At 37.8% G+C, this 26,881-nt stretch overlaps 1 protein-coding gene across 2 annotated transcripts in view; it reads right to left on the bottom strand.

The window, feature by feature from the left end:
• dock2 (dedicator of cytokinesis 2) overlaps positions 1-26,450 on the bottom strand; it is a 111,033-nt gene extending 84,583 nt beyond the window's left edge. The window contains exons 1-21 of one of the 2 annotated variants that reach the window (XM_084133917.1): positions 26,235-26,450; positions 23,705-23,788; positions 21,826-21,866; positions 21,655-21,710; positions 20,670-20,766; positions 19,720-19,868; positions 17,225-17,360; positions 14,993-15,150; positions 14,750-14,831; positions 13,820-13,955; positions 13,655-13,730; positions 13,000-13,076; positions 11,991-12,241; positions 10,886-10,984; positions 8,720-8,792; positions 7,586-7,689; positions 6,211-6,397; positions 3,823-3,920; positions 3,657-3,746; positions 2,864-2,964; positions 1,343-1,477 (exon numbers count right to left, since the gene is read on the bottom strand). In XM_084133917.1, the coding sequence (XP_083990043.1) occupies positions 1,343-1,477; positions 2,864-2,964; positions 3,657-3,746; positions 3,823-3,920; positions 6,211-6,397; positions 7,586-7,689; positions 8,720-8,792; positions 10,886-10,984; positions 11,991-12,241; positions 13,000-13,076; positions 13,655-13,730; positions 13,820-13,955; positions 14,750-14,831; positions 14,993-15,150; positions 17,225-17,360; positions 19,720-19,868; positions 20,670-20,766; positions 21,655-21,710; positions 21,826-21,866; positions 23,705-23,788; positions 26,235-26,277 (2,273 nt within the window). In that variant the 5' untranslated portion in view covers positions 26,278-26,450. Of the gene's footprint in view, positions 1-1,342; positions 1,478-2,863; positions 2,965-3,656; positions 3,747-3,822; positions 3,921-6,210; positions 6,398-7,585; positions 7,690-8,719; positions 8,793-10,885; positions 10,985-11,990; positions 12,242-12,999; positions 13,077-13,654; positions 13,731-13,819; positions 13,956-14,749; positions 14,832-14,992; positions 15,151-17,224; positions 17,361-19,719; positions 19,872-20,669; positions 20,767-21,654; positions 21,711-21,825; positions 21,867-23,704; positions 23,789-26,234 lie in introns of both variants that reach the window. The other variant, XM_084133916.1, reaches the window with a different exon arrangement.
• Positions 26,451-26,881: the final 431 nt, after the last annotated feature.

The following is a 26,881-nucleotide window of genomic DNA, read 5'->3' as shown; positions in this document are numbered from 1 at the left end:
TGAGCATCAGCCACAGTGTGTGTTTCTGCAGTGCCGCTCGATGACGGCATCCAGGGGCCCGACAGGCAGAGTCATAAATCACACACACACACAGGCCCTTAATGACCGTCAGCCAGCGCTGTTACGCTCCTCGACAAAACGCCGGGACAGAGCGTGCCGGAGGACATGCGACCCTGTCAAAACCCCTAAAAAACGACCCCTTAATCTCAGCCCACAGCAGCTGGACCTCCATTTCCTTGTGTTCTGTTTTGTTTTCAGCCCTCGTTCAGATGAATGAACGGTCACAGACTGCGCTCAGAACAGAGGACTAGCAAACCACTCGTCACAGCTCGAGTTTCTCGCGCTTTTCCAAAACATATTTCAAGCTGAATTCAAAATAAAAATATTAAGAAATATTCTGCATTCAAAAACAAAATGACCGTATTCCACAATGCAATGCACTTCTAGTGTGTCAAAATTGAAAATATCAATTTATTGGACAGTCAGAAAACTTTACGCAAAAAATAAATAAAAATGCAAATAAAAATGATTAATAAATAATCTAATTAATTGTAGAAAAATGTAAAATAGCCGTATCTGAAAACAATAACTGGACGGCAATTTCTTAATTAAACATAATGAGGTCTGCCATTCAAAAGTTTGAGGTCGGATTTCATCAAAAGTGACAGTAAAGACATTTATAATGTTACAAAAGTTATTTTTTTTATTAACTTTCTATAAGGTAACTTTCTATTGGAACAAACCTGAACAAAAAACGTATAACGGTCTCAATGTTTTCAACATTGATAATAATCATAAATGTTTCTTGAGCATCAAATCAATATATTAGATATTAGAATGATTTCTGAAGGATCATGTGACACTGAAAATTCAGCTTTGCATCACAAGAATAAATGATTTTTTACAATATATTCACATAGAAAACAGTTATTTTGAATTTTAAAAATATTTCACAATATTTCACAGTTTTTACTGCATTTTTGATCAAATAAATGCAGCCTTGATGACCAGAAGAGACATTAAAAGATCTTGCTGTCCCCAAACTTTCAAATGGTAGTGTACAGCTTTTGGAAATGTTACATACTGCATACTATTAAACATTATTTAAAAATTATAATCAGCACAATATGTGTTGTATGCAGCACGTATTACGCTAGCATTCGATTTCAAACACAATCAACACGAGCAACAAGCAGTCCATGAGAAACTGACCAATCAAATGACTGATACAGAGGTCACATGACAACATCTGTCCAACAGTCTTCATTGGTCTGTGAGTCTCGTTTGGTGTTTCTGATTCGTTCATAATTTCTCGCTTTGAGAATCGATCGCACAGACTTACTGAGAGTAGAGCATTCGGGAGCGGACGATGAATTTGAAGATGTACTCGAGGGCTTTGAGCGTCCTCAGGATGGGTTCACAGGCCTCTCCTCGACTCGACACGTCCAGATACGTCTTCAGCACGGACATCAACTTCCTACAGCACACAGAACGAGACGGAGAGAGAGTTTGTGTGTGTTCATGAGGTTTTGAAGGCACAGTAATCACCACCAAATCTCCAAATAACTTAAACTAAATGAATTAAACTACAAAATCAAGATCAAGAGACAGAGAAAAGACTGTACACATAAATCAACTAGAACACACAAGTAACGCAGTATGTCAACGGTAATTGCTACAGTATTATGCTTTTTTCCATGTTTATCTTTCTTTAGTGTGTAATGTTGCTGTTTGATCATGAAAAAGCTCTGCAAAGTCACATAGTTCTTCTCTATATCAGTGTCAGTGTTTCTGAACTCCTGAAACGCCTCCATTGTCGTCTTGAGTTTCTTCCGGGAATGAACACGTCACAATATTCCTCATTTAAATAATTAATATGCAGAATAAAGGGGCGGGGCCTGGTTGAGTTAGTTAGTAGTGTGTTAAACTTGGGGCGGGACATTTCCCAAACACACTCGAAGCGCTCGACCAATCACAACACACTGCTCCAGCCGGCCAATCAGAGCACGGTGTGCTTTTCAGAAGGAGGGGCTTCATAGAGACAGGAACTAAACAGAGCGTTACTGACAGACTGGGAAGAGAGGAGCTGCAACAATGGAGAATTTGAGGAAAATAATCAACATTCAAGCATGAAAACCTGTTCTAGTAGAGCTCAAAAACAACATCAAGACTTTGAAAAAGGGCTCAATAGGTCCTTTTTAATAATTTATTCACTCCCATTTCTGTTGACTTACTTTACATGGTCCAAGTGACCCAATTCAGATTTTTTCCATGTGGCACAGATCGGATATGATCCATGAACGTGTAAGTGGGAAAAAAGCACATTGATTCCGATATTCCGGATCGGTTTCAGGCCTCATTCATGTGTGGAAATAAATCTGCTATAAATCATACATGCATTTGCATCTGCCATGTATTCCCGGATATTCCCGTCAATGCGAGTCATATATCATTAAAAAAGTGACAGTGACGAATGACGTCAACTCAGGTGGACACCAACTGCGATCACATGACTCTTTTAAATGGCGCAATGGAGCACGAAGGCTCAATACAATGTTTTGCTGACCTTTAAAGGAGTAAGTAAAGCAAAAGCTTATATTATCAAATCATCTGCAAGTTCATTGCAAATCATGACTTTTTTCATTCTTTTTCAGCCTGAGTGAGTGTATAGTAAATGCAGATATCGGATGTAAAGAAGATGTAAGCTAATCTGTAAAAATATTTGGATATAGTCAACAAATCGGAATTGGGCGTTAAGACCTGTAGCCTTAGAGTGTCTGAGGATGTGTAACAGATTCATGTACATTTGAGGCTCACACACACACACTGCCATCTAGTGTTGAATGAAGAGCGTCTGACTTACTTGTAAGCCAGTGTGGCGCTGAAGTGTTGTTTGATATACGCCTCCAACACAGTGTTAAAATGCTGAAACTTTCTGTCGGCGATTAAACCGATGATATAGATCTGAGAGAGAGAGAGAGAGAGAGAGAGAGAGAGAGAGAGACTCATCTGCAATGCATCAATTATAACAGTGATTATAACCGTTCTAAATCATTGAAAACAAATCTTCCTGTCTTTGTTTATTCTTTTATATTCTCATTATCTATAATTTGACTAGAATCTGTCACTTGAAGTGAGCTAAAGAGGACATTTGGGAGCATCCTCATTAAAAAATGGTTTTTCAGTTTTGTTGCAGGGTTTGGGTTAGTCATCATTGTAATTAACTTTAATAGAAGTCTTTCAAATGCCCCTAATTTGCTAGAAATTGCACTCTTAAAAATAAAAGTTCTTTATTGGCATCGATGGTCCCATAAAGAACCTTTAACAGCCATGGATCCTTTTAATTGCCAAAAAGGATTCATTAGAGTTGGAAAAGGTTAATTAAAATATTCTTCGCACTAAAAAAAAATGGTTCTTTTAAGAACTGAAAGGTTCTTCGGGGAACCAAAAATTATTCTTCTGCGAAAACCCCCATTTGAACCTTTGTTTTTCCAAGTGTGTGTGTGTGTGTGTGTGTGTGTGTGTGAGTGAGTGAGTGAGTGAGTGAGTGAGTGAGTGAGAGAGAGAGAGAGAGAGAGAGAGAGTGAGTGTGAGTGTGTGTGTGTGTGTGAGTGTCTGCGAGTGTGTGTGTGGGTGTGTGTTTGGATGCTGCTTACCAGAGCGTCAAACACCAAAATATCATAGTCATCAGTCTGAGAATGTTCCATCATGATGTTGAACAGGGCGTCCAAGGTGTCCTGCAGGAACTACACACACACACACACATAAACTAACGTGCATACTGAGCTACAGATGCTCCTGTGTAATTTGAGTGCAACACACCTTCACAACCTCCTCTCCATCAATGAGTTTGAGCTCTTGTAGGTTTTGCTTCAGCATTTCAGGACGAGTCCTCCACTTCAGCAGACCCAACAAACCCACTGAGAAACAGACACAGCGTAACCTCAGCTGACTCTTAATTACAAGGCATTAATGAATCTGTTTAGTTCATGTGTTCAGCAGTGAATATGTCCGTGTGTGTGTTCGTTCGTTAGGGTTGCATTGTGATGGATGTTTCCGGAAGATTCATTAGCGTGATTAATGGGCTTTCTCAAGAACAGCTGTTACAGCACACCTGCGTCTGTGAGTGTGTGTGTGTGTGTGTGTGTGTGTGTGTGTGTATGTCCGTGTCCTTAAAGGGGCTTCAAGATAAAAGTCATTCAACAATAGCACACACACACACAGGTACAAACACAATTTAAATATTTTGATTTAACCCTATAAAGCCTGATGGATCATATTTGATGTACACATTTGAATGATCAACATGATCAAAACTGAAAAATATTTCGCACACAATCTCCTACAATCCTTCTGTCGTCTGATTGATAGTTTAAACTTCTTTATTATAAGTAAAAGTCTTTCAGTATAACTGTACAAATGTCCTCCTTCAGCTCGTGCTTCACTGATTTTTATTAAGTAAATATAAGAATAACTTTGATGTTGTTAGTAATATTTCAAGATGAACACTTACTGTAGGTTTACTTGATTATCCATACAACATTTTATAGTAAATTTATGTTCAAATGTGAGTATCTAATATGATCATCAAGTTTTTTTGTTTATCTCTCAATCATTGTAATGCATTGCATTATATGTTTAAAAACTACAGAGCGTTGATCATAAAAATCATCTTACCAAGACATTTTTTATATAAATTCATATTCATATAAATATCAACATCTGCATTCAACTGCACATTTTTGCCTCGAGTTTGAGCTCCATATTCACTATATGAATATATATCTATATATCACTATATAATATGAGCCATAAAAGCCTGATGTATCAAATATGATACTAAACGAAACACATATGCCAACTTATTCTTGTAGATTTTGCCTAAAGGCTCAATAAACTGTTCCATTACAAAAACTTTTTTTTTTCTGACTATTGTTGTAAATGTCAGACTTTATATATAAATATTTAAATTTACTACTTTCTTAACAATAAGACATTTCTGGGTTTTATTTTGTGAATCAGTGCACGTTATTGTAAAGCGTTGTTTGTCTGGTCATTTTTCATCTCAATGTAATAACCTGCTTCGCCTCTACTTTCCTTTTCATCCGATGTCATATCAAGACCTCTTATTTTTCAACTTCCTGTCATGTAGAAACACTTTCCACCACCTGATGAATAAAATCCTGCCCTACATTTTCTTCCTCACTGAATATCTTTTTTTCACTTGGAAATTCATCATATTACAGAAGTGAAATGGACTGTGAATGTCGTTTCATTCTGGATATAAAAGCTACTTTTCCCCATCCCCCCAACACACACAAACACACACACACACGTCTGGTTCGCTATCTTTGTGGGGACTCTCCATAGACGTAATGGTTTTCGTACTGTCCAAACTGTATATTCTGTCCCCTTACACTAACACTACCCCTAAATCTACCCATCACACACACACACACACACACTAACCCGACCCCTAAATCTACCCATCACACACACACACACACACACTAACCCGACCCCTAAATCTACCCATTACACACACACACACACACACACTAACCCGACCCCTAAATCTACCCATCACACACATACACACACTAACCCGACCCCTAAATCTACCCATCACACACACACACACACACACACACACACACACAAACCCGACCCCTAAATCTACCCATCACACACACACACACACTAACACTACCCCTAAATCTACCCATCACACACATACACACACTAACCCGACCCCTAAATCTACCCATCACACACACACACACACACACACACACACTAACCCGACCCCTAAACCTACCCATCACACACACACACACACTAACCCGACCCCTAAACCTACCCATCACACACACACACACACACACTAACCCGACCCCTAAACCTACCCATCACACACATACACACACTAACCCGACCCTTAAACCTACCCATCACACACACACACACACACACTAACCCGACCCCTAAACCTACCCATCACACACACACACACACACACACTAACCCGACCCCTAAACCTACCCATCACACAAAACTTTCTGCATTTTCACATTTTCAAAAAAACTCATTCTGTATGATTTATACGCTTGTTTCCTCAATTTAGGTCCACAGTGACACGAGTCCCCATGAGTCTATTTGCATTCCGGTTAAAGTCCCCACTGGGATAGAAAAACACACACACACACACACCGTTCTGCGTGAGTTTGGTGGAGCAGACGAGGGTTGCGATGGTGAAGGTGTCTCTGGAGCTGACCGACAGGCCGCCCACACTGCTGGAGCTGCGCATCAGCGTCCCCCCCTTGTGACTGTCATGGTTACTGCGCTCCGACGGCAGGGACAGGTACGAGCTCACCTCCTCCATACGCTTACTGTCCCCCTACAGACACACAGAGGAGAGATGCAGCAGGGCCATGTTTGTTTGTTAACATGTGAATTAAGTGATTAGCTTAACTGTCATCCACCTTATTATCTATGGAGGCCAAAACCTGTGGAAATAAAAAATAATCACCCAGACACCAAGTGGAAAGTATGGTTTCTGGTACAATCCCGGTTTATTTTGTAATTACAGAAAAAAAAATCTTGTTTAGTTGATCAAAAACTGAATGCACCAAAGGTCTCTACGATCTACTTAAGACTCACGATGCTTTTGGGAAAAAATTCTGGATTAAATTTAGTTACAAATTTGTTATATTTATTTTATCAAGTTATTTATCCCTTTATTTATTTTCCTACTATTATATTATATTATATTATATTATTCTTTTTGCAGGTTTGGGCCTCCATAATAATGTGACAAACATTTACTCATTTGTAAAGTTCTCAGTAAAACTTCCTCAGTATTTTTGTCTTGTTTACCAGTGCAAGTATCTTTACAAAACATTCTTAAATCAAGAAACATTTACTTAAGAATAAAAAAGAAAGAAAGAAAATTGAGTTTATGCTTGAAACAAGATGGTGTCAGAAAAATAAACTTACTTCAAAGTTAAAATAAGATCATGTAAGATTTTAATGTGTAAATGATTGGTAAACCTTCTGCATATCAGTTGTAAAGACTATTAAATGAGGCTTTTACATTTTTTTAATCTCATTACTGCATTGTTTAAGTCTATCTAAAATAATTATTTAAAAGAAAATGCAGATTTGCGACATCATAAACCACTTAAAGGTGCTGTATGTAACTTTTTCACTCTACTAAAGCATAAAATACCATAATATGTTTGCATATATTGAGGAAACATGCTAAGTTCACATACTCGTTTCTCTGAAAAACACTTCTACAGCCAGTTATTTGAAATGTGCATTTACAGGCTGGAATGTGTGTTATTGTTTTGGTCTGTGATACTGCATGTTGCCCATATTCATTGTCCATTGCACTCGTTCCTGTTGCGTGTGCTCAAACTGGCAACCCGCGTGAGCGCCTTCGAGTCTGAGGAGCAGGAGGCGGGAGAAACAACGATTTCCGATATTTTGAATTGGACCTTGAATTGGACCTTTAAAACCCATGTAAGAGTAATATTAACACTCAGTGAGACTCTGTAAGTGTGTGTGTGTGTGTGTTTCTGACCTTAAAAACAGTGAGCTCATGTATGCCATCTCTCAGAACGGTTCCGTCTTCCTTCATCAGACGCACAAACGCCATCGCAAAGTTCCTTTCACTCTTGTCCTTCGCTGCATAGCACAAATCACACTATTATTCATATCTGAATATTGAACATTCAGCATCATATCTGGTAGTATATGACCAGGGTTCCTCAAACTCGGTCCTGGAGGGCCGCTGTCCTGCTCAGTTTAGCTCCAACACTGATCAAACACACCTGAGCAAGCTAATCAATGTCTTCAGGATCACTAGAAACTCACAGCTAGGTGTGTTTGATCAGGGTTGGAGCTAAACTGAGCAGGACAGCGGCCCTCCAGGACCGAGTTTGAGGAACCCTGTATATGACAGACTGGAGATGGAGAGTCTAAATTATAGTTATGTGGCTTTTAATTCAATAGCCTTGAGCTCATCTATATGCTAGTGCACACATCAAAACATTAGCTATGTTTCCATCCAAAGTTGTGAATTTAACTTATGCGCAAAATTGGAATATCAGTTACATGTGTTTTACGATGCGCATCGATGAATTTATTCGGTAAATGTGAAACATTTATCCGACTAAATGTGCATTTTTTTTTTTTAAAAAGCGTTTTGTTTTTTTATGCGATATTCTAAAATGCGCATAGAAATAGTGGATGGAAACAGAGATGACTTGTGTTTCATTGCACAGATTTCTGTCCAATCACACGCTCTCTAGAATGAGGATGCCCCTCTCCCCTTTAGGAACTTGTTTTTTAATCAGCTGAAGTTTAATTGAGATTGTTAACTGATTGAAGTTAACATAAAATTATAAAATTATGACTTGATAATCACAATATTTTATGAAAAAAAAAAAAAAAAAAAAGTGTAATTCAGAACTATGTATGCTTGTTTCTGCCAGGGAATTAAAAAGGTAAATGTGACTTTTTATCTCACATTCTGAGGTTTTTGTTTAGAATTGTGAGATATAAACTCAGAATTCTGAGTTAAAAAGTTAGAATTGAAAGTTATAAACTCGCAATAGCAAGAAAAAAACCTTAGAATTTTGAGATTTTTATTTTTTATTATATGACAGAAACAAGCTTTCACACAGAGCATTACTGCAGGAACTGTGAAACTTACACTCCTGTGAGGATCGATGACGAAACATGAAGCGCAGGTGTATTCTGGGCATCTCCTCCAGAGGAATCGCCACCTACAGGCCGGAGGAAAGCATTACTACACACAGACTGACAGCAAGCAGGAAAACAGCATGATGGTGCAATACCAGAGACCGCAGTTTCAGGACCTCATTTCTGGGACCCTAGTTTATGTGTGTACAACCACCAGTGGTGGAAATAGCACTGAAAAAACATACTCAAGTAAAAGTACCACTACATTCCACAAAATGTAGTGTGAGTAGAGTAAAAACTACTTGAGTAAGAGTAAAAAAGAAGCTAATTTAAAAGTACTCATGAGTAGTGAGTAGTGAGTACTGAGCGGCGGATTCTACCCCTTTATAATAAACACTGTGCACTACAATTAATAAAAGGGCTGGGTAAAATATATCGATTTCTCGATTTTAATCGATTCTCATTTTTACGAACCGATTTCGATTCTTTTTTTTCTTTTTTTTTTTTCTTTTTTTTTTTTAGAACCGATTTCGATTCTTAAATCCCGAGAATCGATTAGTCATCCTGTTTTCAGTTGATGAATGAATGTAACATTGTAGCGCGCATCCCATCCAATAAATCGCAATAATCTTTGTGCTTTGTTGTTACTATTGATATGAAACAAAGTCTCAGATTTCAAATTACGTCCATTTTCTTACGAAATTCCAAAACATAAATAGCGTTTTGGCGCTGTGGCGTGAGATCGCTCTGGCTCAGATCAAGAGAAGCACACGATCTTCTCTTCCGCCTTAATAACACCAGTTACAGCGCGAAATAAACATGAATGAGCATCTGAAAGTATGTTAAAAGATAGAGTACAACTTATCGAATTCCGTATCATGTGACATGGAATCGCCCAATCAGTGTTTCGTGGAAAGACATCAGTAAAACGGCTTGTAAACAATGTCATGTAACATCACATTTACCTCAGAAAAAACATATCCAGTGACCATAAACTCGTTAGTCAGCTAGAACAATTGAGCATTTTGCTAAATATATGCACCATATTACATATCCATTATAATTTTTAATGTTCTTCAATATTTAATGCATGTTTGAATAAATCTGGCAGGTTTTTATGACAGCCACCATTTAAATGTTTATATTTCATATAACTTTATTTATTATACAAATAAATAAAAGTGTAATTTAAGTGTTTGTATACAAATCAGTTAATTTTTACCTTCAATAATATAGTAGGCTACAACTGACTCCCATAGTTTACAGCATTAGGTCAGAGATTTGTTTTCCTTTTTTTTTTTTTTACAAAATTTGCCATGTATTGTACCTGATATCCAAAATATTCAATACTGAATCGAATCGGAATCGAAATCGAATCGAATTGTGATATTTGTGTCAATACCCAGCCCACAAATAGTGCACATACTGTAATTCACATTATCTTTTGTTCTTTGTCAGAAATATTGAAGAATATCTATCATCAATCTTTTTAAAATGCATCAAATCAGTACATTCATAACCATTTAAATCATATTAGGCGTAAGGCCACTGAGCCTGAGCATGCTATTGTTGCACATAAAATATCAATGTTCATAACTGTGCAAAGAATTCAAAAAGCTTTAGAAACTCATACGATAGTTCAGCATCACACACCATGAGATGGGTTAAATAGAGAGATTAAAAAATACCCAATTTCTCTCCAAAACGTTTAGAGTTTTTGGAATTTTGGACTTTTAACAAAACATTTAAAGTAATTACATACAAAATCGTGAGTATTTGTAATTTGTTACTTCACACCCCTGACAAGCACTATTGTATAGCACTTACTATTCAATTCTGTATTTGTATTAGCGATTTTTAGGAATGATTTAAATGCAGTCCTGAAACTGCATTGTCCAGTATTGCAGGATTATACTATTGTGGAGGATTTACACTATTACAAAATTAGCATGCATTTTACTGGTCTAATTGTGAAAAATGTTGCTCTTATTTTTGAACCTTCTCTCCAAATCAGCTGGCTTCATACTGTATATGGATGGATAAAGTGGTTGGATGGATAGAATGTGTGAATGAAATCAAGTCATGTGAACATCATGTTTCAACTATAAACAAGTCATAAGATGGAGGAAAATTAGGTTGTGAATGCTGTTTAATGCTCAATATCTCTGTCTCTCACCTTAAAAGTCTCCATCCAGCGAGGCTGCTTGATCTGGTAGTAAATGACTGACCTATACTCGTTCACAGGCCGATCTCCGGCTCCCAGACAGATCGAGTTCTGTACGACAAGAACACAAGAGAGCTGTCAATCAACACAGAAAACCCTGCCATAATCAGAATATGTCCTCGTCTAATTCATCGGCTGACCTTTGACCTATCGTTACGAATACATACTATATATATATAACTATTAAAAAGTTATTTAAAAGGTGTTCATATATTGGAGGATTCATATTGCAGGATTATACTATTGGGGCCAGATACAAGAAGATTTGAACTTTCTGAATACATTTTAAATGAATATATTTAAAATATGTACATTTAAAATTACATATACGAACATATATAAATTATTGAAAGTAATACTGCTATACGATTTGACATTTGAAAGTTATACATTTTTGCCAAGATACTTTCAATAATAAATTGAGTAATAAATAAATAATTGAATTTCATAAATCATTAATAAACTTAAAGAAATAGTTAAATGCATTTTGAATGTATTTTAAATGTATATGTTTAAATTTGTATATAAAAGTATATATAAAAATATAAAATTTATTGCAAAAAATATGGATGAACATAAACTACTGGTCTAATGTATTAAAATGTTATATTTTAACCAAGATACTTTAAAAAATAACGTACATAACAATCATTAGTAAATATAAATAAATTGTTAAATACATTTTAAATATATATACTTAAACTTTTAAATATTTAAGTATATATAACATTAATTTTTAATTTTTTTGAATATCAATACAATTTACTGAACATGTTATTTGGATGGACATGAACAACTGGTTTGACGATTTGACTTTTTAAGGTTATATGTTTTAACCAAGATATTTTCAATAATAACATGAACATTAGAATCATTAGAAAATGTAAAGAAATTGTTATTTGGAAATTAGAAATAAGTAATTAGAGTGGAAAATGTTAAAATCATAAAATATGAATATGAACTGTCAATCAACACAGAAAACCCTGTCCCAATCACAATATTTCCTTGTCTAACCCATCGGCTGACCTTTGACCTCACGCTAGGAGGTTTGACTCACCGGCACGACCTTCCCCTCCTCGTCACACACCAGCATTATGACCTCCACGTTCTTCTGCGTGGTTTTGTTGTACTTGTCGAAGTCTCCGGAGTGCAGCGTGAGGTAGATGTCGTTACGGATGTCACCCGGCATGATGATCTCGGGAAAACCCAGTTTCCGTGCAACCACCGTGCTCCGGTCCACCAGGTGGGGATATTCCTTTCGGATCTGGATGATGTCGCCCACTAAAGCTTTCATGGTGACCCACAGACCTGCGCGACAGGTGTCGTTGAAAAACACGTTGGAAAACAGTTGTAAATATAACAAATATTATTGGAGGCTGTTTTACGAGAAAATAGCATTTTAGTCTTTCTACTTCAAATTTTAATTTAATGTTTAATTCAGTGTGTTACTTGTCATGTCTTTAATTATTTATGAAATTTACTAGTAATTTCCAAATGAAAATTGTTTCAAAGCCCATTTGTTTCAGTACATGTTTTTGTGACTGTTTTATGGCAGTTGAGCCATCAGGATCATGATAAAAATGCACACTGTGTGTGTGTGTGTGTGTGTGTGTGTGTGTGTGTGTGTGTGCGCGTGTGCGCATGTGTGTGTGTGTGTCTGTGTCTGTGTGTGTGTGTGTGTGTGTGTGTGTGTGTGTGTGTGTGTGTGTGTGTGTGTGTGTGTGTGTGTGCATGTGTGTGTGTGTGCGTATGTATGTGTGTGTGACTGTGTCAGTGTGAGTGAGTGAGTGTGTGTGTCTATGTCTGTGTGTGTGAGTTTGTGCTTGTCTCTGTGTGTGTGTGTGCGCGTGTGTGTGAGTGAGTGAGTGAGTGAGTGAGTGAGTGAGTGAGTGAGTGAGAGCGTATGTATGTGACTGTGTCGGTGTGTATGTCTGTCTCTGCATGTGTGTGTGTGTGTGTGTGTGTGTTAGAGAGTGTGTGTGTGTAGACAGGATTATGAGTATTAAAGCATTAGCGGAGGGAACGCTGCTGTGATGTCATTTGAGCAGGGAAACAATGAGTCGTACCTTGACCTCCGCTGTCGCCTCGAGACGACGTCACCTTGTTTAGGAGAGCGTGCAGAAAGTCATTCTCAGCTATGACTCTACAAACACACACACAAACACACACACGAGAACACAAAAATAGAGAACACTAATTACTTTCAAAAAAAAAAAAAAAAATTCTAAATTATGAGAAAAAGTTAAGAGACTTAATTACGAGATCAAAAGTCATAAATTTGACTTTTAATGCCAAATTGAGAATTTATCAATAAAATGTATTGTAAATATCATTTGAATGGACATGAACAACTGGTCTATGACTTGACTTAAAGTTGGTTTAAACCAAGATACTTTTGATAATAATAATAATAACAACGGCAACAATGTAAACGTAAATAAAAAGTTAATAGAAACAGAAAATTTAATTTTAAATATATAAATATAAAACGTAATGTATTCATATTTGAATGGAACTGGTACTGTTTATTAAAGGACTGAAATCAGGTTTCTTAAACTATGACAGATGCGTTTGGCTCAACTGTGCTATGATTCACAGAAAATGATAATTGTGTGAAAATTGATATCAAAACTCAATTAAAACGATGAGAGAACTTCCACGTTTGGCTGAACTATTCCAGCCAGATACAGCGGACGGGAGACGGGAAGAGGAGAGACTTACGGATGAAAAGGAATGAAATACTGCTTCTCTTCGTCACATTCTGCCTTTCCTTTGATTATGTCACTGATATCCATCACTGCCAATAAGCACATATATATATTTATATCAGCTGTGCGTTTCTATGATAAATGCAGATCAAACGAGAGGATTCATCCTGATATTTACCAGCCACACCAAACGGCCTCCGCAGGCCCGTTGTCCATTTCTTATTAGGAGTATCTTTCAGATCCATACGACCCACGCGCACAATCTGACAGATCAGATAGATCTTCTCTCGGTTCAGGTCTTTATTCCCCAGATCCTTGACAGAGAGAAAGAAGACAGTCTATAATAATCAATCTCCAGGACATCAAAAAATCTCTGCAGTCACTAAATAAACATTTATTTGTAATATTAATGGTACCTTATGAAGGCCTGTTTCCATCACATAAGATGTTTTGGTAAATCATAATTATGAAATAAAAGGTAGCAAAACAGTATGACATAAAATGTAAAAATTCTGGCATGATATGGCATAATTATGACATAAAAGGCCATCATTATGGCATAAGAAGTCAATGTTATTGCATTAAAAGTCACATTTCTGACATAAAAAGTCTCAATTATGAGGATAAGTCAAATTAAGAGATTAAAAAGACATCATTATGAGGAAAAAAGTCCAAATTCTGAGACACAAGTCAAATTTATGACATTAAAAAGTCAATAATTATGAGATACGTCATAATTATTGCATAAAAAGTCACATTTATGAGTATAGTTCTTGAGTCAGAGTTCTGAGAAAAAAGTCAAAATGGAGAATAAAAAGTTACGTTTATTAGTATAATGTATGAGCCATAAATCAGAGAGAAAAACTCAAAATAGAGATTAAAAAGTCTAATTTATTACATAAAAAGTCCTAATTATGCGGATAAAGACCAAATTATGAGATTAAAAATGTGACCAAGTCAAATTTAGGACAGAAAAAAGTTAATTTCATTATATATATATATATATATATATATATATATATATATATATATATATATATATACATAAAAATTATGATTTACCAAAGCATGATTTTTTTTGATGTGGCAGACATATTGAGTGACTTACAGTAAAGACCACTTTCAGACTGTTGAGCATCTCAATGTCCTTCGGCAGACCTTTATCTCCCCATCTGACCAGATAATTCTCACTGCAGAGAGAGAGAGAGAGAGAGAGAGAGAGAGAGAGAGAGAGAGAGAGAGAGAGAGAGAGAGAGAGAGAGAGAGAGAGAGAGAGAGAGAGTGTTAATGGTGTTAATGACACACACCTGTGAGAGTCAGAACTCAAAGAGTGTGTGTAAGTGAAACGCACCTGATGTTGGTCTGTTTGTTGGGGTCATACAGAGACATGAAGAGCTCTGAATCCTCCCCGATTCGACACACAAAGTTACGCACAAACACATAAAGGCTGTGTGTGGGAGAAGACTGGATCCGTGCGGACACTCCGGAATGATCCATCTGAACGTTGGACTGCACCGAGAACAGCAGAAAACACAGGAAATTACGTTAAATAGATAATAAGCGGTTGTTAGTGTGTCTGGGCGGTTACTAAGGAATCATTATCCAGCTGCTAGGATGCCTGGGTGAATGCAAAGGTGTTGTCAAGTGGTTGCTAGGGTGTCTGGGTGATCACTAGGCTGTTCTGGGTGGTTGTGAAGGTGTTGTCAAGTGGTTGCTAGGACATTATTAGGGAGTTACTAGGTGTCTGGGTGGTTGCTAATGCATCCATTCTAGGTAATTGTGAAGGTGTTTCTAGGACATTATTATGGAGTTACTAAGGTGTCTGGGTGATCACTAGATTGTCTGGGTGGTTGTGAAGGTGTTGTCAAGTGGTTGCTAGGACATTATTATGGAGTTACTAAGGTGTCTGGGTGATCACTAGATTGTCTGGGTGGTTGTGAAGGTCTTGTCAAGTGGTTGCTAGGACATTATTAGGGAGTTGCTAGGGTGTCTGGGTGATCACTAGGTTGTCTGGGTGGTTGTGAAGGTGTTGTCAAGTGGTTGCTAGGACATTATTAGGGAGTTACTAGGTGTCTGGGTGGTTGCTAGTGCATCCATTCTAGGTAATTGTGAAGGTGTTTCTAGGACATTATTATGGAGTTACTAAGGTGTCTGGGTGATCACTAGATTGTCTGGGTGGTTGTGAAGGTGTTGTCAAGTGGTTGCTAGGACATTATTATGGAGTTACTAAGGTGTCTTGGTGATCACTAGATTGTCTGGGTGGTTGTGAAGGTCTTGTCAAGTGGTTGCTAGGACATTATTAGGGAGTTGCTAGGGTGTCTGGGTGATCACTAGGTTGTTCTGGGTGGTTGTGAAGGTGTTGTCAAGTGGTTGCTAGGACATTATTAGGGAGTTACTAGGTGTCTGGGTGGTTGCTAGTGCATCCATTCTAGGTAATTGTGAAGGTGTTTCTAGGACATTATTATGGAGTTACTAAGGTGTCTGGGTGATCACTAGATTGTCTGGGTGGTTGTGAAGGTGTTGTCAAGTGGTTGCTAGGATATTATTATGGAGTTACTAGGGTGTCTGGGTGTTTGCTAGTGCATCTAGGTAATTGTGAAGGTGTTGTCAAGTGGTTGCTAGGATATTATTATGGAGTTACTAGGGTGTCTGGGTGTTTGCTAGTGCATCTAGGTAATTGTGAAGGTGTTGCTAAGTGGTTGCTAGGACATTAATAAGGAGTTACTAGGGTGTCTGGGTGATTACTAGGTTGTCTGGGTGGTTGTGAAGGTGTTGTCAAGTGGTTGCTAGGGCATTATTATGGAGTTACTAGGGTGTCTGGGTGGTTGCTAGTGTATCCATTCTAGGTAATTGTGAAGGTGTTGCTAAGACATTAATATGGAGTTACTAAGGTGTCTGGGTGATCACTAGATTGTCTGGGTGGTTGTGAAGGTGTTGTCAAGTGGTTGCTAGGGCATTATTATGGAGTTACTACGGTGTCTGGGTGGTTGCTAACGTATCTAGGTAATTGTGAAGGAGTTATGAAGGGGTTGCTATGACATTATGGAGTTGCTAGGGTGTCTGAGTGATCGCTAGGTTGTTCTGGGTGGTTGTGAAGGTGTTGTCAAGTGGTTGCTAGGGCATTATTATAGTTACTAGTGTATCTAAGTAATTGTGAAGGTGGTTGCTAGGGCATTATTATGGAGTTACAATGTCTGTGTGATCACTAGGCTGTTCTGGGTGGCTGCAAAGGCGTTGCTAAGTCGTTGCTAGGGTATTGAGCTTTTGCTAGTGTGTCTGGGTGGTTGCGAAGGCCTTGCTACAGTAGGTCATTATTATGCAGTTGCTACAGGGTTCTGGGAGATGTTTAGTTTGATAAGTGTTATAAGGTTATAATGAGCTATATTCACTGTGAATTCACAGCGGACTTGGACCGAAGGATGGTAGAGCCATGGGATCTCATTCCTTTAGGGTGTTCAGCCATCCTGAACATCTAAAAATGTCTCATTAAAACTACCAACTCTGTGATGCTTATGAGAAGCTCTTTTGCGGTTTCATTCTGTGGGTTCATCTGTAGACCATTAAATGAAAGTGAAATGAGAACCTGTTCCTCTTTAATTCGCTCTGTGATCTTGGCCGTGGCGTCCTCGTGTGCTCGGAAGAGGCTGATGACGCTGGCTCGCTCGGGGTCGAGGATATTCCCATCAGCATCCCGAACAACCACATCCAGCTCCAAGATCCTGGAGGCAGAACAACACTTGATTGGACTCAAGTTTGAGCGGTTGTACATGATTATTCAGCACACACAGATGCTTGAAATATTCTGACAGATGTGCTCTTGCCCGGAGCTCTGTGAAATCCTGTGCTCCCATGATGCACCTCAGGCATAATGTGCTTCGTTTCATTAAGACTCGTTCTTGCACATCACAGACAGCAACATTCAAGCTTATCACTAGCATGGATTCAAACATGTATTTTGCTGTTTTCATATGTTTTTTTAATCTATATTTTGTTTGGTTAATCAATATTTCATTTTATTATTTACTGAAGACAAGAGTCACTTACAGAGTAAGAACAAGGAAAGTAATGACAAGCACACATTTAAGCAAAACAAAGATACAAATTAAATTTGTGCTTTATGTTTTACATATAGGTCTATCAGGAGAAATTTAATCAAATAATCAAATATTAAATAAAACACTGCATAGTCTTCACTGTATGAACTAGAGCTGCACGATTCTGGATAAATTCAGAATCATGTTGTTTTTTTAACAGATATCACGATTCTGAACAGACGACTAAACAAAATAACATGTAATTTACTAGAGGTTCAGACAAAATGTTAATTGCTGCAGTCTATTTAAAATAGAGTGAATGATTAAATGACTCATTCATAAATACTTCACTTGTTTCATCACTAGATTAATCTGCGTTTTTGAACAAACCTCTTGAATGAATGATTCAATGACAAATACATCTTTTTACAGTCACCTGCCGCCACCTACTGGTGTAACGATGTAATCGATATAATCGTTATTTGAAGTGCCATGTTACTTTCTAAAGGTGATCTACTCAATTTTAAACGCTACCGTAGACATTAGTGTTTATATCCGAAATATAAACCTTTATCCCAGTTCTTCTGTGCTAATATGAATATTCGTAACAGAAATAATGATACTGTGTGGCTGAAAAGACTGTTTGTGAAGCGGTTTCTTACCTATAACAACTGCTCTCTCTGGATCAGCGATTTAAACACAGATTTGAATACTAAAATATCTCATGATGATGACATAACTCGTTCTCTTGAGAAAACAAGAATAAACTTGTGTGAATCCATGCCACACAAAACAGCCAGAGCGAGGCAGGTTTTTCCCCGCAGTAATTCATTCCCACTCAGGTGTCAGGAAGACATTTTTATCCCCTTGAGGTTTGTTAATTAATTCCTTTATGATAATGTACAAATTAACTAACACATTAACAACAGCCCAGAGCAAATCACAGAAGCTCTGAAGAGAAATTACACCAGCCGACTAGATCCTATTATTCTAGATTTTATCAGATCTGTTTAGTCCAGTCATTTTATGAAAAAAGGTTGTACAAATTGCAACAGAAGCAAACTCAACTGATTTTGTATCCTCAATATGTCCTGAGTAAGGAAAAAAAAGCCCTGAAGAATCCCATTAGGGGAAAGTTTAGAAAAAGACCCAAATATAGCCTATTCATACGCCTATTCATTATTTTTCTTACGTGAATAGGGTAAAGATTTTAACCTTTAGATATTACCATGAAAATTACTGAGTTGATTACTTGCATCAAGACAAACAAAAAATGTATTACAAGTTTTTGAAATTGTTTGTTAACATGGACAAACGGTGCATAATCTAATTGTGTATGTGCATAAATACCACAACAGGTCTAAACATTGGGTATAGCCAGGTGAAAATGTCTTGTTGAATCTTGGTGACACATAACAGTAAAATACTTAGTGTTAAGGTCTGAATGGAACCCATTTAGGCTACCCATGAGCATTAATACATAGACGCAGGAAGAAGTACTTTAGAAACCAGCCTTTATTAATTATTATTGCAGAGATGGGGTTTGGGGCTGGGTCCGTGGGACTGTTTCTGGGGATTCACTTTTTATTTTGACTACCTTTTGTCTTCTGCATTCTCCTTACCATTGTCTCCTGTTCTTCCCTGAGACTAGTCCCCCAGAAACAGTCCCACGAAAAAGAATGAATAGGCGTATGAATAGGCTATATTTGGGTCTTTTTCGAAACTTTCCCCTAATGGGATTCTTCAGGGCTTTTTTTTCCTTACTCGGGACATATTGAGGATACAAAATCAGTTGAGTTTGCTTCTGTTGCAATTTGTTCAAGGTTGACCCCCATTTTGGCTTAAAATGACTAGACTAGTTATAAAGGTCCTGTGTTTGTACCATTTGTAGATGATAATGCCATAATATTGTATGATTACTTTCATATAATATGGTATGTGTTTGGTCTTCCAAAGCAAACAATAAAATGACATTGCCATGGTCAAAAATGCACACAGATAAACAGACATGAACACAAATAGAAGAGACACTTGGAATATGTACTTATTTCCATAGTCGATCTTTGAGGTGATTTTCTGTTTGAGTTCTTTAAACTCGTCACTTGGCAGCGTCCCGGACAGGAGCTGGGAACGCCACTCCATTAAATCCCACATCAGCCTCTGGACCTGAGTGAAACGATCCTTCTTACTGGACTGCTGAGAAACAAAGACAATCACTGATCAGAAGTTCAGGTTGTGCACATGCATTGGACTTATGATGTTGGATGTTTGACTTATTTATGCAACCTTGGCTGCTTTTCCACCGTCGGGCCAAACCATTCTCGTTACTTAACCGCTTCATTACGTGTCGGTCCGGCCCAACCGGATACCGTTTCATCTTCTACTGTGGGACTGATAACAGAGCTCTTAGGAATGCAATACAAATGCGTCAGTCATTGCTGTTAACGCAAGAGTTTACAGACGATAGCAACCATGTTATGGAGCATGATCAATATTTCATTTAATTTTATTATTAACTTACATTAACTTTGCTCAAATAGCACGCTTGACCAGCTACAGAGAAACTGGTTAGCCAACCATGCTGAGAATTGCGGACCGAGAACAGTTTGTAATCATGCTGAACCAAGCTCAAGTGGAAATATAACTAGAACCGTTCCTTACGTTCTTAGAACGGTTCGGCCCAATGCTGGAAAAGCGGCTTTTGTCACATGACTTCCATGAAGAACCTTTAACATCCATGGAAACGTTCCATTATACAAAAGGTTCTTTAGATCATTTGAAAGAAACAAAAAATTTGAAACAAAAGAAAATATTATTTTGGGGAAACAAAATGGTTCTTCTTAGGCAGCACTAGAAAAAGCTCTTTTGAATAAAGAACATCTTTTAAAAATATAAAGAACCTTTTGTATTAATGAAAGGGTTCCATGGAAGTTAAGGGTTCTTTTTGGAATCCTTGACACCGTTATTTTTAACACACCCATTTAAATGTCTTACCAAATAGAGTTGTTTCCAGATGGTGCCCCATTCTCTCAGTGTGGTGGTCACCTCCTTCACCAGGGGCATCTCAGCAGAGGTTATGACCTCCTCATCTCTGCAGAAGAAGAGGGAGAGTGGGATGGATGGATGGATGGATGGATGGATGGATGGATGGATGGATGGATGGAAAGACAGTCAAATTGATAAATAGATAGCTTGGATGGATGGATGGATGGATGGAAAGACAGTCAGATTGATAGATAGATAGCTTGGATGGATGGATGGGTGGATGGATGGATGGGTAGATGGAAAGACAGTCAGATTGATAGATAGGTAGCTTGGATGGATGGATGGATGGATGGATGGATGGGTGGATGGAAAGACAGTCAGATTGATAGATAGATAGCTTGGATGGATGGATGGATGGATGGATGGAAAGACAGACAGATTGATAGATAGATAGCTTGGATGGATGGATGGGTGGATGGATGGATGAATGGATGGATGGATGGATGGGTAGATGGAAAGACAGTCAGATTGATAGATAGGTAGCTTGGATGGATGGATGGATGGATGGATTGATGGATGGATGGATGGATGGATGGATGGATGGATGGGTGGATGGAAAGACAGTCAGATTGATAGATAGATAGCTTGGATGGATGGATGGAAATACAGTCAGATTGATAGATAGATAGCTTGGATGGATGGGTGGATGGATGGAAATACAGTCAGATAGATAGATGGATAGATGGATGGATGGATGGATGGATGGATGGATGGATGGATGGATGGATGGATGGAAATACAGTCAGATTGATAGACAGATAGCTTGGATGGATGGGTGGATGGATGGGTGGATGGATGGAAATACAGTCAGATAGATAGATAGATAGATAGATAGATAGATGGATGGATGGATGGATGGATGGATGGATGGATGGATAGAAAGACAGTCAGAATGATAGACAGATCGCTTGGATGGATGGATGGACATACTCACCCTCTCTTTTCGATGATGACTTCCTTTAGCACTATAAAGTTGGCAGGAAATGCTCCCTTCAATAAAAGAAGAGAGTAAATCAGCCAGCCAGTAGCAGAGGAAGTTCAGCTCAGATATTCAGGAAGAGAACATTCTGCCCTTGTACAAACACTATCAAATAAATATACTCACTTTTCTCTCTTTGTTCTTGATCACGTAACCTTTATACCATCCTGGAACAATAACAGACTGGTTTATATTTCAGGCAATTTATGAGAATGATTTCTATAGTCAAGTCACCTTTATTTATATAGCACTTAACAGGGAATGTTCTGGCAATGTACTCTCAAAGTTATGAACAAATATTCTTCTCATAACATTAACAGAACATTTGTTCAAAGTTATCTGGTCTTTAATAATGTTTTCAAAATGTTATCACAAACACATTGATTATTCATGGGGACTTTTTTTTCTGAAACGTTTTACTTGGATGTTGTTCGTCTATTTTTTTTTAATGGTATTACTTGTTTCAGAATGTTTAGAGAACATTCAAAAGTAACATTCCTATAAAGTTTGCACAATAATAAAATGGAATGTTCAAAAATGGAATACAGAAGACGTCAGTGTCATTGTTCAGCACGAGTCGGTACAGTGTTGATTCAGTTCAATTCAACCGTTGATGTTGCAAAATTCGTCAATTATCAACTTCGATTCAGCAATAAAGCTCAACAGAAGACAACACTGTCATAATTTAGCTCAATTCATGTTCTCATAAGAAAGTGTCCGTGCAGTCAAATTAATAATGTTGCTGAATATTAAGAGTCTTTTACTATTTTACTATTAAGAGGTTTGTTCACACTTGTAGTTCAGTTCGCTTTCGGCCCCGAACACAAAAAACACATTTAGTCCCGGTCTGCTTAGTGTTCACACTGACATTTTAACACTGAACCTAAAGATACTGAACCTAAAGGCATAAAGATGTTCACAACCTGATTGGTCGGCTTCTATTATGTTTATTTCATGACGGAACTTACCGATCATTCAAAACAATGCTGTGTTCTGGGCTAAATGCGCTCGTTGTATGTGCGTAGCCTACATATGATGGAATTTCGACCAGCTGAACTTGTGAAGGGCTTATAAAATGTGTAAAAGAGTCAAAACAGCATCACACACACATCCCTCCGTGACATACAAACGAAGATCTGCTGTGAGGAGACGCGGTTCTGACAATCTGTACTGAACTGTGATGGGCAACAATCAAGACTATGATGAGGAAAAACAGGTATGCTTCAGCATTATGTCCTTTTTAGGGTCACATCTTGTGACACCATGTCCTGTTTTTGGTTCGATTACATATCTTTGGTCCAAGTTGCGTCCATATTTAATTCAAACCGCACCAAACTTCATTTTGAAGTGGACCAGACTCATCTTTTCAGCGCTTGTTTGGTGGCACCAGGGTTTGGATGGGAGCGTTCACTCTTAGGGTGTATTCACTCCAGTTCAAGTTCGTTTCCCCTCCTGGTGCGGATCTTTTGGGCAGGTGTGAATACAGCAATCGTACTCAGGTGCGGATCAAACAACCGTACCGAAACCAAGCTGAAGACGTGGTCTCGGTGCGATTCCAAACTAATTCTGGTGCGGTTCGTTTAAGGTGAATTTCTGTCCAATGAATGGATGACCTTAGCACACGTGTGGTTTTGTTTACAAATTTTGGTTCAATTGCAAAAAGGGCAGTGTGAAAGCGAGCCACAAAAAATCAACATTGTATTTGGTCCAGATCAAAGCAAGTGAACTAGCGGACTTTCCTGGTGTGAATACACCCTTAGCACTAACAGAGCAATCGCGCCAGGGTACGTTTTAATCCAACCAAACATGCCAAGTGTGAACACACCCTAAAACCCCAGCTCAAACAGTAGAGCATGACGCTAGCAATGCTAAGGTCATGGGTTTAATTCCCAGGGAACGCATGAACTGATCAAATGTACATTTTGCATGCAATATAATTCCCTGGAAACAAATTCTGTGAAATGCATAAATGCAAAAGTAAATGCAATATCCCAGAATCCCTCACCTTCACATGACTCCTGTATGTGTACCGTGTCCCCGACAGCCAAGGACAACTGCTTTTCCGCTTTGGCGATGAAATTCCACTTAACTTCAGAGAAAATACAAATTACATAAATGCATTTGAAAACACATCAAGTGAAGTCACAGTTTGGATTTATTTCTCAAGTGATGCCCAGCAAAACAGCAGAATGAGATCCTTTAATGCTCCTTTTAAGACATCAAACAATAAGAAACTGTCAACTACTTTGCTTTCTTCTCGTCTGGTGTGAAAAAAAGTCCTGCAATTCATGTCTGGAGCACAAACGCTGCAGGACGACACACACACTGAACTTTAATTCTTTAACCAATATCAATGACATGGAAATGTTAAACTGCAGAGATGGAGAACATCATATTACACACACACACACACACACTTTATTTCTGCAAGTATGAGTTCGTTGGCCTACTTCCTCTCAGAGCAGCTTCCTGTGCAACACCACACACACACACACACACACAGATACACGCTGCCATCAGCATGTTTATAATTAAAATAACTTTCAATAAGCAATCATATGCATTTACATTTAGTTTTAGTATGTGCAATATCCTCATTTATTCACTATAGTGAGCTACAAAACTGCTGACTACACCAGTCCAGAACTAGAGGCACTAACATCGCCAATCAGAAGTCAAACCACCTTTGCATTCATTTCAAGACTGTTTCGCACAAAAATAACTCATACACACTGTAAACCTGAATAAGTTGGCAAAACTTAAAAAAATGGAGATAATCAGTTACATCAAATTTTTTAAGTTAAAAATATTTAAGTTTAAGTAAGCAGAACTTGCAGATTTTTATTTTGTACTCGTATATTTTAACTGCTTTTAACTTGAAATATTTGAGTAAGCTAATTCATTTAACTTAAAATTTTCATATAATCTCAACCTAAATATTTTTAGTAGTGGAAACTTGGCTAGCTTTAATTAGCTAATTCAATAAATGCTACCTTGCTAATTGGTAACACAATGCTTTGATAGCATTAGCATAGCATAGCACTTGCTGAATGAGTACGGCAATATAAAACATTTAACATATATCTGTTCTCAAACCAAGCTCATGCATGATGATAACAAAAAAAAAACATAACAGAGACTCTACTAAACTAGCATAACAAAAAATTAAACACTACTAAATCTCCAAATTAACATAAATCTTGCACACACACAAAAAAAACAAAAAAACATTATATAACACTTAATTTTAGCATTTACTCTCCCTTTCGAGTGTCATGGAAAAAGCATGCTGGGAAGTAAAACTCCCAGCCCAGTTTCAGTTAAATTTAAGCTTGTCTGAACTAAAAGAAACAAGTTCATAAAACTCAAAACAATGAAACAATCCAGATTACTTAAAATGTGTCAGTTTTGTGAACTCAAAAGAAAAAGAAAGTTCTAAATACTGATAAAAGTTAATCTGATTGAACTGATTTTTTTATTTAAGTTGGCTCTACTCAAACCAATTCCTTATTTTGAGCATTAGGTTTTACAGTGACGGTGCGAGTTCGACATTCACAAATAACTCTAAACAAAGTCACTCTAATCAGGGTCACCATCTCAAGCTAGCACTGCTCTTCCTGGACGCTGCACGAACGAGCTTCTGCTGATTAAAAGGGATTTCAAATGTCATTTGCATGAAATATTTATTCCCAAAGAATGGTCAACAAAAGAGACTTAATGAAGTTCTCACGTGTTTAATTTAATTTAGTTGATGTTTCTCCTGCAATTCCTTAAGAGACAACAGACAGTGTTATTTTAGTGTAATTCAAATACTATTATACGTTTAGAATTTGATTGAATTTATTTTATGAGAAACGTTTGAGATCAAACTGAGATCTCTGACTTTTAAATGCACACTTGAGCAAATATGAGCACATTTTGAGACATTAGTGAGACGAAGCTCTAGAGGAGGCTTGTGTGAGACTGCTTTTTCGTCTCATTGCGTTCTATGAGAAACAATCAAGATATTAAAGAGATCTCATTTCACGCAGGCATCCTCTAAAAATTCAATGTTGCACTTGAGTTATCAAATGTCGTCAAACCTTAAAGCACATGCGTTCAGCAAACAGGCTAAAAAGGCAAATGCTTTAGACTGTAATAAGTGAAAATGTGCAGAGGCTCCTTAAGAAGTTATTTCAGGTGTGTTCAGTTGCATTAAATTATATTTTTGACGTTAATAGACCATTTTTTCAATGCATTTCTAATGCTAACAAGCACTGCAAGACCGAATCATCATAAATCTGAATATTTGCAGGATTTCAAAGCAAAAAAACAAGTGGTAAAAGATAAAAATGCTGCAATCTGTTTAGGCCAGTGACTGTCGAGCCGCTTGACTGATCCGTCTCTGCCCACATCCTGAGAAATAGGAACTGAATTCACTGCAACTATAGATGGCCGCTGCGAGAGGCGCCAGGAATATACACAAACACACACACAAATACACAGAAAACATTAATTCCTGCACAGGTGAATCACAAAAAAAAGGCTTAACTCACCAACTCCATATCTTTCAGAGTTAGTTTTCGTCCAAGGAGCCATTGGTTGGACTTTAAAACGCTCTCCTGCGTCTCTTTCTGTCTGTATTTAATCTTTCCGAGTATCTCAGTTCCTTTCTAATGTCCTACACCGGCTGTTTTTTTGGGTGAGGGTGTGAGAAATAACCAGCATGAAGCGCTCCTCCTCCTCTCTGTCTGACTGTCTGCTTCTTCCTCTTCCTCTTTTGGCCTTCCATCGGCTTACATACGCAGCGCAGCACAACTTCAGCATGACGACTAAAGCACACGTTTCAGTGACTTTTATCTGGATCATGTATGTGTTGAGTCTCAAACTCTGCTCTGATCTACAGTGTATATTAGGGTGTGTGATGGAGCACGTAAATCATCATTTATGAATCTTTAATGCTGGAGGAAACATCTGGTGTGGGACGGGATGATGCACAGATTCCCTAAAGATGTTTGATTTATGCATCTGAGAGACTTAATGCAATTGCAAGCAGGTTTATATAAACACAAACAAGCTGCTTTGTATCTGTACTCATCAAACATCAAAATAATGTCACTATTCAGGCGCAATACCTACAGTAGTCTACAGAGGGCACTGCAAACTCTCACTGAGAGATGGTGCAAAACTTCATTATGCAGCT

This window comes from Abramis brama (genome assembly GCF_963993115.1).
Source record: "Abramis brama genome assembly, chromosome: 13".
NCBI lineage: Eukaryota > Metazoa > Chordata > Actinopteri > Cypriniformes > Leuciscidae > Abramis > Abramis brama.
Note: the sequence above shows the minus strand (reverse complement) of the source record. Positions and strands in the feature narration are given on the sequence as shown.